At 36.6% G+C, this 21,925-nt stretch overlaps 1 protein-coding gene across 1 annotated transcript in view; it reads left to right on the top strand.

Annotated features, from left to right (window-relative positions):
- Positions 1 to 20,404, top strand: part of PRCC (proline rich mitotic checkpoint control factor) — a 35,228-nt gene extending 14,824 nt beyond the window's left edge. The window contains exons 2-7 of the mRNA XM_051993762.1: positions 2,454 to 2,501; positions 9,028 to 9,615; positions 14,725 to 14,820; positions 16,239 to 16,382; positions 18,442 to 18,507; positions 19,921 to 20,404. Of these exons, the coding sequence (XP_051849722.1) occupies positions 2,454 to 2,501; positions 9,028 to 9,615; positions 14,725 to 14,820; positions 16,239 to 16,382; positions 18,442 to 18,507; positions 19,921 to 20,007 (1,029 nt within the window). The 3' untranslated portion in view covers positions 20,008 to 20,404. The remainder of the gene's footprint in view (positions 1 to 2,453; positions 2,502 to 9,027; positions 9,616 to 14,724; positions 14,821 to 16,238; positions 16,383 to 18,441; positions 18,508 to 19,920) is intronic.
- Positions 20,405 to 21,925: the final 1,521 nt, after the last annotated feature.

Below are 21,925 nucleotides of genomic sequence, written 5' to 3'. Positions count from 1 at the left end.
CTTCTTTTGTTGTTCACTGCACAATCACCCAATTCTAGACATTTTCGCTGGCTTTTTCCTATGCCCAGAATTCTCTCTCCATATCTACTTACTGATTTTTGTGGCCTCCTTCAAGTTCCATCTAAAATCTCACCTTCTAAAAGAAGCCTTTATCAGTTCTGTTGATGATTTCAACCCTTTTATCTTGTGTGTATCTGTGTATTTATTGGATGTTCTTTCCCCCATTAGACTGTGGCATCTTTGAGAACAGCCACTCTCTTTTAATTTTCTTTATATTCCCAGTGCTTAGCATAATGCCAAACACTTAGGCTCCTAATAAATGCTTATTGACCAACTCACCAATATTGTCTCCAAATCTTCCTAAAGCACAGCTGACTTGTCATTTCCCTGCCCAAAAATTAGTGCTTCCCTGTTGCTGATAATATAAAATACAGATTCCTTAGCTTAGCATTTAAGGCTTGCTGTACTTTTTCTTCAGTTTACTTTTCCAGTTTATTTCATATTCCTGTATGTGAACTCTTTATGTTCCAGCCCAAATGGACTATTTATTTATTCTGTCTTGAAATCCCTTCAGTTTTCATGCATTAATGCAGGCCTCAACCACCCTAACCACACTGGACATAATCTTTCCTTTTGTTGAAAAGCTCAAGTTAAACAGAATTTCTTTCTAAGCTTTTGCTTGATTCTCTTCTTTGTTCCTTCTCCCTCCCAAAAAAAAATTCTTATCCTTCAGATTTTCCTAAAGAACTTTGAATTTCTCCTTTTTCTTGACCAGATTTTATCTTATGTTTTTCTTATTTGTGTATTTATTATACTTACTCCTTTCCCCCAAGTAAAATTTAAGCTCTTTCAAATAAGGAGCTCTTTTTTCATTGTATCTGTAGTTTTTTTTACTTGAAGTTTTTTATTTTCAAAACATATGCAAGGATAATTTTTCACCATTGACCCCTGCAGTACCTTGTGTTCCAGTTTTCCTCCTTCCCTCCACTCCCTCTCCTAGATGGCAAGTAATCCAATATATATTAAACATAGTAAAAATATATGTAAATCTAATATAGGCATATGAATTTATACAATTATCTTGCTGCACAAGAAGAATCAAATCTAAAAGGAAAAAAGGGAAAGAAAATAAAATTCAAGCAAAAACAACAAAAAGAGTGAAAATGCTATGTTGTGATCCATATTCAGTTGCCACAGTCCTCTCTCTGGGTGTAGATGACTCTCTTCATCACAAGATCATTGGAACTGGCATCAATCATCTCGTTGGAAAAAGTTGTGTTCATCAGAATCGATCATCATATAATATTGATGTTGTTGTGTACAATGATGATCTGGTTCTGCTCATTTCACTTAGTATCAGTTCATGTAACTCCAGGCCTCTCTGGAAGAAACAATGATATTCTACAACATTTATATACCATAATTTATTCAGCCATTCTCCAATTGATGGGCATCTACTCAGTTTCCACTTTCTTGCCACTACAAGAAGGGCTACCACAAACATTTTTGCACATGTGGATCCCTTTCCTTTCTTTAAGATCTCTTTGGGATAAGCCCAGTAGAAACACTGTTGGATCAAAAGATGTGGACAGTTTAATAACTTTTCGAGCATAGTTCCAGACTGCTCTCCAGAATGGTTGGATCTGTTTCACCAACAATGTATGAGTGTCCCAGTTTGCCTACATCCCTTCCAACATTTATCATTATCTTTTCCTATCATTTTAGCCAATCTGAGAAGTGTGTAGTGGTATCTCAGAGTTGTCTTAATTTGCATTTCTCTGATGGACACTGGATTTGGAGTACCTTTTCAGATGAGTAGAAATAGTTTCAATTTCTTTGTCTGAAAATTGTCTGTTCATATTCTTGGACCATTCATCAATTGGAGAATGGCTTGAATTCTTACAAATTTGAGTCAGTTTGCTATATATTTTAGCAATGAGGCCTTTATCAGAACCCTTGAATGTAAAAATGTTTTCCTAATTTATTGCTTCCTTTCTAATCTTGTCTGCATTAGTTTTGTTTTTACAAAAACTTTTTAACTTAACATAATGAAAAATATCTCTTTGGTGTTCAGTAATGAGTTCCAGTTCCTTCTTTGGTCACAAATTCCTTCTCTACCGATCTGAGAGGTAAACGATCCTATGTTGTTCTAATTTGCTTCATATAGATACTCAATTGATATTTGATGAATTGAGGGGAAAAGATTAATTTTTGTGTTTCCAGTGCTTGACACAGTTTTCATACAGAATAAGTGCCTAATAAATGTTTGTTGAATCCAATTTTAACTCCTTTCACAGGAGAGGAAGGTCCTTCTGTCTCTTGTTTACAGATAGAGGAAAAGGGAGGGGAAAAAAACTGTCCTATTCTATGGTCTGTGTATTTTTTTAATGTAATTATACATCTTCCCTATTGCTGTAGTAACTGGAACTTAATTCCATTTCTTTTTTTCTCAGTCAGATTCAGAGGAAGATGAACCTACAAAGAAGAAAACTGTTCTTCAGGTAATTTTTCTATCAATGTGAAATAACTTTAGTGTTCCATCTTGGAAGTCCAGATTCTAGACCTAACTACATTTTACACCTTTAGTAATTTCCAAATTAGGTTACAGGTAATTCTTAGTTCAGGGCAGTACTGTTTATTTAGGTCCTTTGCTGCTGCCCTTTCTTCTCTGAATTATTCCTTGGGTTTGGCACTTTTCCACCTTTACCAAAGGGTGAATAGGGTTAGGGGTAGGCAAAGGAGAGAAAACTCAAAGAAATATATTTTTGTACTTGATAACTCAGGTCCCAGGATTTTGTGGAAGTGATTATCAATGGTCCTTTCTCTGTCCTTTTGCCCTATAAAATAAATCTATTTGCTTGTGTTCTCTTCAAAGATGATGAAGAGTAAATTTGGTCTTTCTGAGGTTACTATAGAACAAAAAGTCTAATTACAGGTATACAAGAGTTTTAGAATTAGAAAGAACTGAGGCAGCTAGGTGGTGCAGTAGATAGAACACCATCCCTGAAGTCAGGAGGACCTGAGTTCAAATTTGACCTCAGACACTTAATACTTCCTAGATGTGTAACTCTAGGCAAGTCACTTAACCGCAATTGCCTTGGCCTAAAAAAGAAAGAGAGAGAGAGAGAGAGAGAGAGAGAGAATCTTATAAAAGATTTCCTTCTATTTTATAAATGAATTAGCTCAGATTTAGAGAGGTGAGTCAATAGTAACTTAACCTAGACTAAAATTAAGGTGGGGTATAGAAAAGAGAAAAACAGTAAACTCTGTATTGCCTTCTAGAGAAGTCTGCTGTCAATTTATTCTTTGTTTTTTTTTTTTCCCTCAGAAGTATTTTGTTTTTCCAAATACACAAAAGACAGTTTTCAACATTCATTTTTATAAGACTTTGTAGTCTAAATTTTTTTTTCTTCCTTATCTCCTCCTACCCCAGACAGCAAGATATATAGATTTTATATATATATATATATACACACACACACACACACTTCCATATTTGTCATATTGTGTGAGAAAAATCAGACCTAATGGGGGGTGGGGAAGGCGGTCAGGAGGGGAAAGCCATGAGAAAGAAAACAAACAAAAAAATGAAAATACTATGCTTCAATCCACATTCATTTTCCTTAGTTCTCTCTCTCTGCGATTGGCATTTCCTAATGCATTGGAATTGCCTTGAATCATCACATTGTTGAGAAGAGCCAAGTCCATCACAGATCAGTTGATTCTTGATTCCTGTTCTCCAAACTTTAGTTTCAAGTGTTAGTCTGAGTCACTTACTGTGCTCGTTATTTGTTGATACCAGAATCTTTTTTGTTTTTCTGCCAGTAAAAAACATTCTAAGTCAAAATGTGCTCAGTCATACACTTCACTGTATGAAGATGTGAGCCAGGCAGCAGGTTTACAGAGGGCTTGGTATGCTTTTGAGAGATGATGTTTTTCAGAACAGGTGTGGAATGATTGAATGGGAAGGAATTAAGCCAGCAATGTGTGGGAGACAGGAAAAACTGAATAGTTTTTTAGCTCCTTTGGAGTTGTCTTTACTATGGGACTTCATTATTTGGTATGAGGTATTGTCTCAGAAGCAGATATGTCCTGTGTTCTTATGGAAAGAACAATAGGCATGGAATCAGAAGGGCTCTGGTTCCACTGCTGCAACTTACTGTCTGAAATTGTAGACAAGTCATGTAACTTCTCAACCTCAGTTTCCATAGATAAAATGAAAACAAGACCATTTTTACTATCCCAAATTGATCAAGTGAGAATAATTGTAAAGCACTTTATCTGTAAAACACTACATGAATATCATTTGTTGATATTATTCAAAATTAAGTATAAGAACATGCCAAATAGAAATGAATTTTGGATTACTCATTCCACTACTGTCAGAGTGTGGATAATCAGGAGCCGACTGTAGTTCTCTTTGTAGGATGCTTAGCATTATTAGACATTTTGATAATGGCTTTTTTGTGATGATGTTCCACAGACTTCCAAATGGCAAGGGCTCTGCTCAGCTAATTGAATTCCTGATCTCAAGGCTTGAGGGAGGATGGGGAAATCTTCATCCTGCCTAAGTGTTTTCATCCTTTGGCAGAATGGATTTTTCTCTACGGAGAGGGAGTCGGGCTCTTGATAAAAGAAAGGAATGGGCTTGTGCCGTCTGTTGCTCATAGATCAGACTGAACTAATCTCAGCAGAACTAAAAGTGATTTCAGGTTGTCATGGACAACATTGGCCTAGCCCTATGAAGTGTGTGGCATCCTGTCAAATATTTCTGCTGCCCTTTGTTTGCAGACTCTTCTTCCCTTCCTCTTATTCCACCTGCATCAGGTGAGAAAGGATTTGCAGGTTCTTTTCCATTTTGTAAAGAGGGAGCCAAAGCCCAGAGAAGTAAAATGGTTTGCTGACAGTCATAAAGCTATTAAATGTCAAGCTAGAGACCCTTATTCCAAGGCCACTCCCTTTTTTCCCACTGCTTCCCCCAAACCAGCATGGTTTCATGGAAGGTTTAGGGAGAATACCAGTATAAGGTCATCTCACAAGCATTCATGAAGAAGGGAGACGATGAACTTAGCAAATGTCACGTAAGATGATTATTTCTATGTACAAAACACAGAAGAAAAATAGCATTGCAGAGGCAGCTGTGAATGTATACTATATACAATTTACTTCTTCCTCCAACCATACAACAAATATATTACATTCAAAGTCATTGTATTTATCTGTGTTTTTTATCAACCTTCCTTTTCTTCTGTACATTTTGAAAATGTTTTAATAACTTTTTTCTTTTTTTTTCACTTTTGTAACACAGTTTCTAGTGATGTCTCTCTACCCCCCTTGCAAAAAAATACAAAAACTTTGTATCAAATATACATATATTAATAGTCAATTGAAATATATCGCCATTCTGATAAGGCCCCAAAATATATGTCTCGTTAAGCTTTTTTTGAATCCATCACTTTGCTTTCAAGAAATGGCATATTTTTTTTTCAGTATTCCATTGTACTCATGATTGATCATTGCATTAATCAGAGTACTTAAGTAAGTCCTCCATAGTTGTGGTTATGTGGTTTTTTTTTTTTAAACAATGTTATTGTTATATAAACTGATGTCCAGATTCTGCTTATAGATTTTCCTATTTGTCTGAAATCCTATCTTTTGTCATTTCTTAAGATACAATAGTATTCTATAACATTTATAGGTCACTTTTTATTTGGCTTTTCCTCAGTTGATGGTCAGTGTCTTAGTTTCCAGTTCCTTGCCACTACCAAAAAAATCCAAAAAAACTCCTACTAAAAATATTTTTGTAAATATGAGTCCTTTTCTTCTTTTGAAGAAAACTTGCCCTCCATAAGTAATTGCTTAAAAAAAAAAAATCTCTAGCAAAGGTCATGTTCCACTCTCAAGAATCATCTGAGGTTTCTTTTTTATTACCTTTAAAAATAAAATTTAGACTTATTAGTTTGGTATTTAAAGCTCTCCATCATCAAATATCTCTGATAAAAGTCTGATATTTAAGAAATATATAGGGACTTAAAACGTGTTTGTGTGTTTGTGTACACATGTATGTGTGCCCAGTGGACAGGTGGTCAAAGAATATAAACAACAATTTCAAACTATTAACAATATAAAAGATTGTTTTAAATTGATAAACATAAGAGAAATGTAAAACAAAATAACTCTTATCCAACAAATTTACAAAGATAAAAAAAGTTGGGAATATGTTGGAAAGACTGTGGAAGGACTGACACACAAATATATTGTTAGAGCTGTGAATTGGTCTAACCATTCTGGAAAACAAAGGTTGTAATTATGTTAGGAAAATAACTTGATTATAGCTTTTGACATAGCAAACCTACTGGTAGACATTTATACCAAAATCAAAGATAGAAAAATCCCAAATTCATATATTCATAATAGCACTTTTTGTAATTGCCCATTCACCAGGAAATGGCTGAACAAATATTGGTGTATGAATGTGATAAAATCAGGCTTAGATTAATCCAATTATAGATGTGGTATTATAAGAAACAATGAATATGTAGAAAATAGAGAAGTGTAGGAAGACATGAAGTGACACAAAGTGAGAAAAGCAGAGTCAGATAAATAATATATAGAGAGACTACAACAGTGGAAGATGGAAAAAACCACCACCACAAAAATCAGAACTGAATGTTTATGAGTCTCAAAGAAGAGATGAAAATGTATCTTTCTCCTTTGTAAAGGTGGGAGACAATCAATATTGAGCACTTCTTATAATATTGAATTCTAGTTGTGTTGGGTGTATCCAGAGACTCTGTCCTCAAACTTCTTTTCTCTCTCTTTTCCTTCTTGACTTCATCAAGTTCCATAATTAAATTATCATTTCTATGTTGACTTCTCTCCATTTTATATGTCCAGTTTTACAATCTCTTCTGGGCTTCAGTCCACATCAGCAACTGCCTTTTGGGCATTTTATTTTATTGATTGATTTAGGATGTTTATTGGCAAATGATAATCACAAGGAAAATATGCAATGATGTCTGATTCCAAGAATTCCCAAACCCCAAGTACAGTTTAGCTCTAGAAATAAAGAAGTGAAATTTCTTGTAGGTGTATTTCTTTGAGTAGCTGGTAGATTTTATATAAGGACTGGTGAGAGCCATTGATTGCTGCTTTGAGATAGGATGGAATAACTTCTAATTATAACAACTATTGATAAAAATGGCCAAAGAACTGTCCTGAGTATGAACTTCAGTAATAAATTCTTGAAGTCTGGAGAATCAATTCACCTTTGCAGAATCTCATAGACAGCAAGCAATATAGGTTAAACATGTGCAATCCTTCTAAACATATCTCCAAATTCGTCATGTTGCACAAGAAAAACAGATCAAAAAGATGAAAGAGAAAAAAGGGACAAGAGAAAAAGCAAACAACAACAAAAAGTGAACATACTCTGCTTTGATCCACATTCAGTCTCTGTAGTTCTCTCTCTGAATGCAAATGGCTCTTTCCATCACAAATCTTTTGAAATTGCTTTAAATTACCTCATTGTTGAAAAGAGTCAAGAGCATCATAGTCCTCATCATTTTTTATGATGCAATATTCAAGTATCACATTTGTTTGTTATTATATTGCAACCATAATATTCACATTCCACAGTTTTTTTCAGCATTTCCCAACATATGGGCACCCACTTGATTGACACTTTTTTGCTACCACAAAGAATTTCAGCCTCTTTCCAAACTCATTTTATGTTCCTCCTCCTTATTAAATTTCATCCAGACAACTTGGCGTTTCTTGAAATCTACATTCCATTTATCACCCATGGGCCTTTGCATGTGCTGTCTCACATTTCTAGAGTGTGTTGCAGCCATCTCCATCTTTTAGAATCCTTAGCTTCTTTTGAGGTTTGACTGAATACCATTTAAGGAGGAATTTGTGTGGTCTTAGAATGAACTCATGGATGATGTAAAAATGACTTTACCACCTTTCTTTGTTGACCCTTAAAAAATCCTGGACTAGAAGTCAGAGCATTGGAGTCTAGTCCTAGCTTGATCCCTAGATTGGGATCTAGGACAAGTTCTTCATTTGTAAAATGGGAATAATAAGACATGCAATGTCTTCTTCAGGGTATTATGACAAAAGTGCTGTATAACCTTATAGAAATGGAATGGTGATAATGAGGATTAGGACTGTTGTTGATAGTACCATCAGCTCATGTGGGAAATGACTAACTTTTATGACCTATAAATATAAACTATAAATAGTAAGCAATGAAAAATACTTTTCTTTTGAACAGCTGATTATTTTCATCTTTCTTCTGTTACTGTTGACTTAGAAGAGTCATTCACCACTTCGTCGGCATTTCTTTTTTCTGTGTGGAGGTGGAGGAGAGGAAGAAGGCAGCAACCTTAGTCTAATTCCCACTCTTTAGGTCTTGAGCCAATTAGAACACCCAGGAAGTAGCTTTCAAGAGATTTCTGTGGATAATGGAAGACTGACTGTAATGACATAGTTTCAAATTGACAAGTGAATTGCTTGCTTGTTTGATATAACCAAGCAGTTTATGAGCTGAGCACACAGCTGCTTTTGAAAAAAAAAATGTATTGAGTGTCTCTGTTATTTAGCCCTTTGCCTGAGGAAACTTTTAGGGAAAGAGTGTCGTTCTCAAGTTAATGCAAAGAAGAGAAATAGACCCTTAGCATATAGACAAGACAATTCCCCTAGTCATCTCATCCATGATTCAGGCAGAGGAAATTTGTCTAGAAAGTCTTCAAATGAGAGGGGAGTGTGGAGCTAGATCAGAAAAAGGAATTGGGATCATGTTGAGGTGAGCAGAGAGAAATCAGTCCTGTTTGTAGGATGTGCCAAAATCTTGTTGGAAAACTTGACTATTGGAAGAAGGTAGACTTGGAACTGATGTTGTTAGGGGCAACAAAAAATGAGGGTGGTTTGATTTTGTAACGCTGGATTCTTATTGTTGCTAATTGTGATTATAAACTGAAAATACACGATCTCACTTTTCCTATTTCTCTTCTGGCTCATTAGGGATCTGGTGAAGGAACAGGTTTATCAGCTTTGCTTCCCCAGCCCAAAAACCTGACTACAAAAGAGACTAACCGATTGCTCCTACCCTACGCTTTCTCCCGAAAACCCACTGATGGCTCTGCTGACACCAAGCTCTCCAAACCAGCCCCCAAGACCAAATCTGCTTCTTCTGCTTCCTCCTCTGCCCCTGTTGTGGGTGCAACCACTACTACCCCATCGCCCTCAGCCATCAAAGCAGCTGCCAAGAGTGCCGCCTTACAGGTGACAAAGCAGATCACACAAGAGGAGGATGATAGTGATGAGGAAGTAGCCCCTGAGAACTTCTTCTCCCTTCCAGACAAGGCTGAGCCTCCTGGAGCTGAGCCATACCCTTACCCTGTCCCTGCTGCTTCTGAAGAGCCACCCCCAGGCACAGAGCCAGATCCTACCTTCCAGGACGATGCAGCCAATGCTCCCCTTGAATTCAAGATGGTGGCTGGTTCAAGTGGGGCTCCCTGGGTGCCTAAGCCTGGGGAGGACTACAGCAGTCAGCCCTACAACCAGTTCCCTACATATGGTGACGCTAATGCCACTGGCGCTTACTATCAGGTAGGTGGAAAGTATAAAGACATGATCTGGGACAGTTATTTTGTATGTTAGAGATTTGAGACCTGTATTCAAATTCCTGCTCTGATGTGTATTGTTACTTTGGCTAAATTAAACCTTTTGGGAATCTGTTAAACTGTGTTTAATAATAAGTATGATTTAAAAAATTCAGGATAACCTTGGCTAAAATTCACTGCATGCCTTAAGTCGCATAACTAATTAGTACCACTTACTGAATATTTCCAGTGATTTAGAGCCAAAGATAGATTCCTTGTTTTTTTATAGTTCCCAGACAAATCATGGGGACATACACTTCTAAAATACAGACAAATAAGGGTAAATAGGTGAGTTCCAGACATTATACAGGAGTGGAAATCAGAAAGCCTTTTTGGGAACCATGGGAAGTTAACGCATAAAAGTGGGGTTAGAGAAAGGCAGGCAGCTGAAATTTAGGGATTGGTCTATGGCAGGGGTCCTCATACTTTTAAAACAGGGGGCCAGTTCACTGTCCCTCAGACTGTTGGCGGGCCAGACTATAGTAAAAACAAAAACTTTGTTTTGTGGGCCTTTAAATAAAGAAACTTCATAGCCCTGGGTGAGGGGGATAAACATCCTCAGCTGCTGCATCTGGCCCGCAGTTGGAGTTTGAGGACCCCTGGTATGCTATGTGTATTTAGTTTGTGGAGAGATTCTCAGTAAAATAATGCTCTGATTTTGGGGAAAATCAGGAATTATTTTTCAAGATACAACAAAGATTTGAAAAGATGTTTCTATTTCAATTTTAATTTTTAAACTTTGGGTGTAGCATATCGCTTAATGAGTACAGTAATAATCAGGTCATTTGCTCTTTCCCCAAGAATGTTAAGAAAAAGGAGATTATAGCTGTGAAAATGTAAACAGTAACAGTAAATGTAAAAAGTAACAGAGGGTGATGCCAAACTTTGTGCTAAGGATTGGGATTACAAAATTAAAAGTAAAGATAGTCCCTGTCCTTAAGGAGCTCATGGACTGATAAGAAGAGTCAGTCACTTTCTCCCTCCCTCCTTCTCTCTCTCCCTCCTTCCCTCCCTCCCTCACTCTCTCCATATATCTATATCTCAATACACACACATAAATGAAATAAAGTTGAAATTTACATTCAAAATAAAGATAGGAACCTAGACCTGTGGTTTATTGGTATAAGAGACATAGAGGTATGGAAACTTTCATAGAGAACTGCCAGTAGCTGTTGGAGATGAAATTTAAACCCAGATATCTCTGGCTTAGGGGTGTCCTTTAATTAGTGGAATTTTTTTTCTTAATTACTAAGGAAACTTGCTATTGAAATACACTATATTGCAGATGCTTTTGTAAAGTGAAGAATCATCTACCAATTTTGTCGTATATATTATTATTTTGCTTATAAGGTATTTTATGTGTTTCTGAGTCTCATTTTCTTTTCAATTTCTGGTTTAAAATGGACGATTTGTCCAGAAAACATAGGCATAGAGTAGGCATTAAAGAGCTCCAAGGACAGCAGAGAGCAGCTCATGAGGACTGTGACACTTGGCCAGACCAGAAAAGTTCCTTTCTCTTTTCTTTGTGGGATAGTACCAGTCTGTATGCGTTCCTTGAAGAGGGACCACTGAAATACCCAATTCTATGGCCTGTGGGTATGGTCAGAGGGCTGGGCCAGAATTCAAATTGTACCTAAATACTTACTATGGTAGCTTCATGGTGCTATCAAGGATAGAGTACTGAGCCTTTACTAATATAGGTGTAGGTCACAGCAGGAAGATTCATTTTTCTGAGTTTAAATCTGACACTGAATAGCTATGTGACCCTGGGCAAATCACTTCACCCTGTTTGCCTCAGTTTCTTCATCTGTAAAATGAAATGGAGAAGGAAGTAACAAGCCACTCCAGTATCTGCCAAGAAAGCCTCAAATAGATTCATAGAGAGTTGTACAGAACTGAAATGACTGAACCAAAAAAAATTTAATTAACTGGGTGGTCACAGGCAGATCATTTAATCTCTCCAAACCTCAGGCAATTGTAATATGCTAAAATATAGACTAGTTTAGATTTGTGGTGGTGGAAGGAATTTTCATGTTTTAATCACAGATTCTTGGTGCATTTAAAAGTTATTTTGTGACTTAGCAATAGTGAACAACTGGAGTATTGATTTGCTTTATGTCTGAGGTACTGTTATCATTCTCTTGCCATAAAACAACATAGAAAAGAAAAAGGATGAGTATTGGATTAGTCTGCTTTTTAGAGTGAAAGATTCTTTGAGCATGTCTTCCAACTTTTGACCTTCAAATTCTTCAGTCTAGTGAATTATCTTATAAGGAACAGAACTGAGTAAATAGTAATTTGGGAACCAGAAAGGAAAGAACTAAGTCCTATTGTGACTATTGAACTGGTCTCAGTAATATTTGAAAGATCATGAGGACACGAAAACTACTGCAGGTCTAGAAAAAGACAAGTATCCCAATTTAAGAAAAAGGAAGAGATAGAGAACTTATCTTCCTTGTAAAACTTAATTCCTTATAAAATTCAAGTATGAATTATTAAATATATGATTAGGGTTTATCTAGAAAAACAAATAATTACAAAAGCCACTGTGACTTCATCAAGAATAGCCTTAGTTTTTTTGTTTGTTTGTTTGTTTGTTTTTTGATAGGGATACTGAAAGGAGAATGCTACAGGTAGAGTTACTTGGATTTTTAACAAAGCACTTTATAAAACATCTTGATGCTATTTTTATGTAAAAGATGGAGAGATGTGAGCTAGATGAAGATATAATTTGGAAGATTTGGAACTTATTATATGGCTATATTCAAAAGAATAGTAATTAATGATTTCATGTCAACTTGACAGGTGGTCTTCTGCAGTGGAAGATCCTAGAAATCTTGTTTGGCCTGTGCTGTTGACATTTGTGTCAGAATTGGATAAAGGCATAGATTAATCAATCAATAAGCATGTAGTAAGTATCTACTATGTGATGGGTACTGTGCTAGGTACTAGAGATGCAAATATAAAAGTGATATTGATGCTTATCAGACTTTCAGATGACACAATGCTGGGATAGGTCATATTCTGAATGATAGGATCCAAAAAGAGCTTTACGGGTTAGAAATTTTGGCTGAATTAATTTGAAATTCAGTAGAGATAAATGTTAAGTCTTATATTTGGGTTCAAGAATTAATTTCACAAATATTGATATCAAAGACAAAGTAAATAATTTGTCATGAAAAAAGACTCGAGAGTTTTAATAAGTTTTGTACTCAGCATGCTACGATAACCAGATGTGAGCTTGGCTTATATTAGTAAAGGCATTGTATCCAAGACAAGAGAGGAGATAGAGTCCCACTGTACTCTACTGGTCAGGCCACAACTATGGTACTGTATTCATTTCTGGGGTTATGGTTTAGGAAGGATGTTGACAGATGGAAAATGTCCAGGGAGAGCAGTAGAGCTTTGAGCCCACTGCATATAAGAATGGTTTAAAGGAACCATATGTGTTTAGTTTGAAGAAGAGAAGGTTCAGGAAGGACATAATAGCTGTTTTCATGTATTTTTGAAGGGTTATAGAAGAAGGATTAAAATAGTTTGGATTCAGAAGTCAGAACTAGGACTAATGGATAGAAATTATAAAGAAACAGATTTAAATTTAATATAAAGAAACTTTTACTAATTTTAGAGCTTTCAGTAAACTGAACGGACTACCTCAGGAGGTAGTGAGGTCCTTGTTCTTTTTGGAGGTCTTCCAGTAGAGATTAGGTAATCACTTGTCAGGTGTTGCATAGTAGAAATTAATTTCTGAGCATTGATTGAACTATAGATGGCTTCTGAAGTCCCTTCCAGTTTTGAAAATCTCTAATATTTATTTGATGACACTCTCTTAAAGATTTGTTTCTCAAGAGTCTAGTGTTGATGGGTATTTCTGAAAGGAATATCAGGATGATATGAAGGGAAAAGCACTGGATTTGGATTTAGAAGATCTCTCCTCAAATCCTTGTTGTTACCAGCTGTTAGATGTTGAATAAAACTAACTTGACCATGGTATAACTTTTTCTTCACTTGTAAAATATTGAGATTGGATTGTATCAGGTGTCAAAATTGCAGCTTACAGTACTGAGTACAGCCAAAAGTATAGTAAAATATCAATAATGTTAATATATAATTTTTGGGATCAATTTGTGGCCAGCAGGAATTCTTATATACAGTTTAGTCATCCCCTCACTCCCTTTTCCTATTTGAGTTTGACATCACTGTTCCAGATCAGGCTTTCTTAAACTGTTTTCACTCATGACCCCTTTTTTATCCAAGGTGTTTTTATGTGAACCTGAGCATGTAGGTATATAAAATAGGCATAAAAATCAAACATATAAAGGAAGCTAGGTGGCTCAGTGGATAGAGCACCAGCCTTGAAGTCAGGAGGACCCAAGTTCAAATTTGGCCTCAGACACTTACTATTTCCTAGCTGAGTGACCTGGGCAAGTCACTTAACCCCAATTGCCTCAGCAAAAAAAAAAAAAAAAAAAAAAAAATTAATCATATACTGATAATACATCATAATTTCATGACTTCCACATTCATTTTACAAGATCCCATATGGGGTTGCAAAGCACAGTTTAAGAACCTGGGATCTAGATGACCTTTGAGGTCCTATCAGTTTGATATTCCTATAAAAATATGATTAAAAGTAAGGTAATCTAATTCTTAATTCTCTATTCTTGAAATTTAATCTAAAGCAATATAGTGAATTTTAAGTTTAAAAAAAGTGTTGTTTCCAAGTACTTGAGTACAAGTATTGATTGCCTTTTATTTTTTTTCTTCTCCTTAAAATGCCTTGTAGACTCTCCCTTTGTGTATACCTTTTCTCTCTCTTTAACTTTTCCATAGTACTTTATTGAGATTCTTCTTCCTATGTGTCATTTTCTGCCTTGCAGTATAGTTATTTGTATGTTTTATCTCTCCCCCCTCATTCAATTAGATTGTAAGTTCTTTGTGAATGTGAAGGAAGGTGTCTTATTTCATCTTTGTATCCAAATGCTTGGCACAGTGCTTTTCACATAGTAGGTGCTTAATAAATGTTTATATTAAATTGTATTTATTCTGGCTTTAGGATTATTACAGTAGTGGCTACTACCCTGAGTCTGATCCAGCCTTAGCTCCTCCCCAGGAAATTACCCCAGACGCCTCTTTCATTGATGATGAAGCGGTAAGTTAACGTATTACTTTTGTTAATTTTGACTTAAGGCGATTTTGACAGATGCTAAAAAAATCTCAGCTAATTTATTTCACAGAAGTATGTTCTCTCACACTGTTAGACCATATGAAGTACTGCTTCCTTTAGGAAGTCTTCCCTAAATCAGGAAGCTGAGAACCTCTAAATCATGGTCTTCAAGTCTATATTTGGGATATTTAGCAGGGAGACTTTCATAGCTCTAGAACTTAATTTCTTTCAAAAACTTTCATTTAAAAAAAAAAGCCTCATAAATTTATTGATACTTACCCTCTTTCCACCAGTAGAACATATATAGCCCCTCTATGCTTTTGTATTGGCCACTTACAAATTACTATAAGTGAAAAAAAAAATTATATATTAGTGACTAATCTTTAGTAGTAACTCTCTAAGCACTTTGTCTAAATGTTATTTGGGTTAAGGCACAGAGGTGCTTAGTATAGTTTCTCAAACAAGGAAATTGGGATCCTCTGGTATACCCTCAGAAATTTCTGAGACTGTGGAAACTAATTTTTGTTTTTGCATTAAAAATTATTTTAAAATTTTCTTCTCTTCCTTTTATTTTTTCACATCTGAAATCCTTTTTTTATTCTTTTAAATTATGTGCTCACCCTTTCAATGTTACCATCATCATGACTATATTTATTATGATTATAATTACATCCAAATAATTGTCTCCTCAAAAGCAGGCAGAGGTTATCTTAATTGTCTCATTGGTGATTGAACTACATAGTTGCATTCAGCTGAGGTCTTTAGTAATTTGGGCTATTTATCTGCCTTCATGCCCCAATTGGGTAACTTGAATTTATGTATGTAACTGATATTATTCCAGGAAGGACAACAAATAGCAATTATTAGAATCATAACCAAGTTTCCTGACATCCTTTGGTAGTCTAGATTAATCTCTTTTACAGTTTTTTTCTCATGACCCTTATTAAATTCAGTATTTCTTTTCTGTCTTCCTTATACTTTTGATGTATAGTAATCTGGTTTGATAAGACTGAACAACAACAAAAAAAACCTGGACAAAATTGTGGAGAAACAACCTTCATTGGAAAAATTTTGAAAATGTTCTGTCTAGTGTTTTTAGATTAAATATAAATGCAACTGATCTTGTGCAGACATTTGTATATTTGCATTTAACTCTCAGCCATCATTGTGCTAAACTTAAGAGGACTTTATGAAATAGGGAGCACTTCAGATGAAATTGAAAGGAGAATAGCTTGGCATGTGACCTGAGGCTATACCATGTAGTGTGACTAGGGTAAAATTGGGAGTGGGCATTTCACAAACTTTACTGAGAATCCAAGTGGTCCAAATTATTCTACTCCTTCCCTTTGTCTCACTTCCTTTATAGGCTACTTGTGACTTTTCTAATTTATATTCTTTTTTAGTTCAAGCGACTTCAGGGCAAGAGGAACCGGGGAAGGGAAGAAATTAATTTTGTGGAGATCAAAGGAGATGACCAGCTCAGTGGGGCCCAGCAGTGGATGACCAAGTCCTTGACGGAAGAAAAAACCATGAAGTCATTCAGTAAGGTAGAATAAGAGGGGCTGGTGGACACCCTTAGGAGCTATTAGAAATAGCTAATACTTTTCTCCCTCCCTCCAACTTCCATGGGGGGTGGGGAGGAGCAAAACCCATGTAACAAGTGTGCAGAATTTTAATTACAGCACATTGGGCCAACTCCAAAAATGTCTCATTCCACACTTGGTTTAGTTGATCACTAGTCAGGAGATGGGTGGGTAGCATGCTTCATTATTTCATTATGAATGTTCAGGATTCTTAGCTGATGATTACATTGACCAACATCCTTCAGAGTTGTTTTTCATCATATTATTGTATAAATTGTTCTCATTCTGTTTATTTGACTGTTTATTTGTCCCAGGTTTCTCTGAAAATTTCCTTTATATAACTTCTTATAGCATAATACTATTCCATTACGTACATATACCACAATTTGTTTTTGTGAAAAGAACTATGTGATTGTGATGGCCCCTGTTTAATATTTGAACTCATGTTCAAATGTAATCTCTTGTTGATAAGAGAATAACATTTCCCCACTGAGGTCTTGGCCATAGGAAGATGTTCTTGATTTTCTGTTCATCCCCAAATATCCAACAGCCCACACTCACATTCTTCTTTCTACCTTGTTGAATCAGAACGTAAGGCAGGGCTTGCAATAGATGTGGTCACAGTAGCTAAGTTGCTGAGTTTATATACATGTTCCTTTTCCTCCCATCCTTATCCTTCACTACTGGAGCAAGGTGTGTGTTATCCTTGCCCCCTTTCTTCATGTCTACACCAGTTTTCCCCAGTGGGAGTAGAAAGTGCTTCACAACATGCAGCATCAGATTTAAACATTTATGATCTAACATGGAAAGGGGAAAATATTAGAAGTCTTGCATTAGCCCAGCAGTGGTGAGATCAAGGCCATAAATCTGTGTTGACTCAGTTTCATGGACACTATTATTCAGCAAACATTTAGTAAATACCTACTGTGTTCCAGGCTCTGTGCTAAGCCAGGGGATACAGAAAAAAGTAGCAGGCAGATCATACTGCAAGGATCTCACCCTCTAATGGAGGGGACAACACACAAACAATTGTGGATGAGCAAACCATAGAGGGAAGGTCAGATGGTCACTTTAGCCTTAGACATGTGTCTTGCATCTGAGTGCCTCTGGTTATATTGAGCAAGAGAGAGTAGTTAGAGCAGTATAAACGCCCCATCATTTCCTGAAAATAAAACAAAAAGGGCATATCCAGTCATGGCAGGTTATAGCATCATTTTACACACAAATGATGACATTTTTGTTTATAATATACAAAAGAAATAGTTCTTGCCTTCAGTGAGTTTACTGCTAAATCTAATTTTGTTATTGTTGTTATATGCAGTTTCATTAGTGACTAGGAAGAAACCTTCCCCATTCTCCCATTTCTCTGGGTGGATGTCAGTGGAGGATTCATAGGAGGACATGGAGGTGGAATGGTGGGCAGAGCATCTATAGTTGTAGAAGTTGCAGAAATGATTGGCCATTACATGATAGAACTGGAGAGACTTCCCAAATGAGGGGCAATTTAGGAGGAGATTTAATAATGAGAGTACCTAGTGAGGCAGAGAGCAAGAGAATTTTCTAGTTCTGTGGCCCAGGAAAAGGATGGTAGATGAGAAAAGTTCAACTGGTTTAAAAAAAAAAAAAAGACCAGCTGTCGAAGGAGCTTTGGGTTGGAAATAAATGCCAGGCAGGTAGGAGTTGAGTGAGGAAGACTGTCCAAGATGATGTCTTTGTGCTGGGAGCATTTTAAGAAAGAAGAGACCACGATCTGTCTTCAAGAAATCTAACATAATAGCAGTACAGCCTGGACACCTCCAGCAAGTGGGCTTGATGAGCCCAAGTTTTCTGCTGAGTGCTTAATTTCTTTATTTTTTAAAATAAAGAAACCGCTTTTGACCTGGGTTTTCAGCTGATTTTTTCCCCCAGCAGCTACAACCACATCATTTCTCAAGTGTCCATTCTGAATTTTTTCTTTGTCCTTCCCTGAATATATGGACAGGTCTGCCTTCCCAGACTGACACTTTCTTTCTTTATCTTACAGAAGAAGGGTGAGCAGCCGACAGGCCAGCAGAGGCGAAAACACCAAATCACATATCTGATTCACCAGGTGAGCCAGGGCAAGGACCCAGCCTCCCCCGCCAAGAGAGTTCCTGGCCACAGGAGAAGCCCGAGATCTCTATTCTGGAGAGGAGGTTGCCTGCTAAGTGGCCAACCTTAATGATTTGACTAATCTCTAGCTATGCCACTAGGTGGCAGTAACTTCTTTGTATGTGCTTTGTTTTAAGCAAGGCAGTTTCTAAAAGGTTCCCTCGGAGGATTCCTTAAACTAAATGATTTCCCAAAATTCAGTTTCTGACCAGATTTTCAGAATCTAGTGCATAAAAAGTGAATTATGTTTTATAATTAACACTAGTCCCCTTAGGACCGGAGTGCAGCAGTAGCACAGGTAAATCTGATAAAACATGTAATCTGTCTCTGTGATTTTGGGATATCTTTGTTTTTGCTCTGAAATGTGATTTTTATATCAATTCTTGAACATTTGAATGCTGAGGAGTAGCTCATTTACACGTAACTTTTAAAGTTGTGCTTTTTCTGAAAACATCCCTTTGAAAGTGGTATAAGAATTTTCTCCATTTTATACAGAAAAATTGAGGCTTATTAAGACTAAGTGACTTATGTAGGATGCAATCATACTTCGGATTTGAATTTAGGTCTCCTAATTCCTCTAGCTGTCTTTCAATTTGAGATCACAAAGGAGATTTTATATATATAATATAAAGTGTTTTGCAAAGCTTAAATGTGTTTTATAAATGTCAGCCATTAATAATATACTGGGATCTTTATAGCATATTAGACTTTATGCTAGGCATCATGGGAGAGGCAGAGATATTGGATATGATTTTCTTTAGTAGCTTATATTCAAGTAAAATATCCATAGAAGATATTTTTTGTTTTTCTTGTGGCATTTTTGCCTTTCCTAATTCAGTGATCCTTTGGTGGAATCCTTGTCTCTAGTCTTATCACTGCAAACATTAGGGAAAATGAGCTATTACAAACTTTCAATGGTCACATAATTCACAAATGAACGAGAATCCCATCAAACAAAAAACAAAATTCAGTCACTTGCTTTCAGGAAAAATAAGAGTCAGGTCTTTCTTTGGGGGGATAGAGAGAGTATATTGTTAGATGGGTGAGTGATGTGATTCATTTCTAGAAAGAAGCAGGGAGCAGTTGAGCCAGGAGACAAATGGGGAAAGTAAATAGCTAGTCAAACTTGTTATGATTAGTCATAATTCACATTTACATAGCATTTTAAGGTTTACATGCTCCCCGGTAATCATTAATCATTTTATCACTCCTACCCAAAAACATGACTTTCCCATCTGCTTCGGCAGGTAAAGAGCTAGGTTTGGATAGTTAGCACAATGGGAAATTTTGGAAGCTGATATCTCGTAGGGGCAAAGAGGAAAAACTTCTAGTACATTAAATCTTTTCCTAAAGTTTTTTTCTGAATTTTTAGGCTAAAGAGCGAGAATTGGAGCTGAAGAATACCTGGTCAGAGAACAAGCTCAGCCGTCGGCAGACCCAAGCCAAATATGGATTCTAGGCTTCTGGAACTGATCCCATCTTCCCCTTTACCCAGTACCAGGTGGCCTGGCCTTGCCCTTTCCAGCTAACATCTTTGGGAGCCCCAGAAGCTCCAAGTCCAGGACCTTCTTCCTTAGGGCCCCAGCCATCACTTCCTTGAGAAGGAACACAATGGATTTCATTTTCTTAATAAAACTTAGAAAATGCAGCTTCCATATCTCTTGGAGCCACAAAGACTCCTGAGTGACTTTTCCAGAAACAACTGTTGAATTCTAGGTTGGGAACTTAGCTCCCTAACAGGGTGAGATGACTGGTTGAATTCTGGATTTTGTTTTTGTTTTTGTTTTTGTTTTTGTTTTTGTTTTTTAAACAAAAACAAAGATGTCTGTTGAAATAAAACATCCATCCTGACAGAAGCTGCTTACCCTGCACCCTTCCTCCTCTTCTGCTGTGGTTTCCTTTCTCTGAACCACACCTCTTTATTTGTTGTTCTTTGTTCCTGATTTGTTTGTACCTCATGTAAAGTACTCTGTGATAACTTCCTGGGCTGCTCCTTGTTGAGTGCTTCTCTTTTCACCCTGCCACCTGAGGGGGATTTTTGATGGCTGAAAGAAGGTTCAAGGAGGGGTCAGGAGCATGACTTAGTGCTTGCTATTCTAAACCCTGCAACCTGAGAAGTTAAATATAAAGGAAGGTGCTATCTGACTTTTAAAGATTTGAATTCTGGGAGCAAATGAGATATTGGACTCTTAATGACTAAAATAAGGATCTGTATCGTTTTAGCCTGGAGCCAATTTGAAAATAGCTTGAAGGCAGGGGGCTGGATCAAATAACCTTGGAGGTCTTTTTATACTAGTAACTTATAATTTCCCAGTCCTGAAAGGAACACAGCAGGTCCCTAGACTCCACTTTGCTTCTTGCTAGACTGTATGTTGTGGGACTGTTAGCAATGCCTTAGGTACAGTGAAGTAGATATTGTACAATCCTTAGGTATTTACAATTCAGTTAGGAATCAAGATGCTACAGATGTTTATATAAACATTTGGGATATTTGTGTGCAGAAATGTGCACTAGTACAGAAAGATGTTCTGACTTCTGCCTCAAAGTCTTTGTCTTTGACAGATCAAATGGCTTCCACTATTCCTTCTAGCTCTAAGTTTAAGAATATAATAATAGCTTTTGTGTTGACTTAATAGTTGAGTCTTTTTTTTTTTTATAAATAATTTTTTATTGATAGAACGCATGCCAGGGTAATTTTTTACAGCATTATCCCTTGCATTCATTTCTGTTCCGATTTTTCCCCTCCCTCCCTCCACTCCTTCCCCTCAGATGGCAAGAGTCCTTTACATGTTGAATGGGTTGCAGTATATCCTAGATACAATATATGTGGGCAGAACCGAACAGTTTTCTTGTTGCACAGGGAGAATTGAATTCAAAAGGTATAAATAACCTGGGAAGAAAAACAAAAATGCAAGCAGTTTATATTCATTTCCAGTGTTCTTTCTCTGGGTGTAGCTGCTTCTGTCCATCTTTGATCAATTAAGGCTCTCTTTATCAAAGAGGTCCATTTCCATCAGAATACATCCTCAAACAGTATCGTTGTTGAGGTATATAATGATCTCCTGGTTCTGCTCATTTCACTCAGCATCAGTTCATGTAAGTCTTGCCAGTCCTCTCTGTATTCATCCTGCTGGTGTTCCTTACAGAACAATAATATTCCATAACATTCATATACCACAATTTACTCAACCATTCTCCAATTGATGGGCATCCTTTCATTTTCCAGCTTCTAGCCACTACAAACAGGGCTGCCACAAACATTTTGGCACATACAGATCCCTTTCCTTTCTTTAGTATCTCTTTGGGGTATAAGCCCAGTAGAAACACTGCTGGATCAAAGGGTATGCACAGTTTGATAACTTTTTGAGCATAGTTCC

Source organism: Antechinus flavipes, chromosome 4 (assembly GCF_016432865.1).
Source record: "Antechinus flavipes isolate AdamAnt ecotype Samford, QLD, Australia chromosome 4, AdamAnt_v2, whole genome shotgun sequence".
NCBI classification, from domain to species: Eukaryota; Metazoa; Chordata; class Mammalia; order Dasyuromorphia; family Dasyuridae; genus Antechinus; species Antechinus flavipes.
This window is presented reverse-complemented; position numbering and strand designations above follow the sequence as displayed.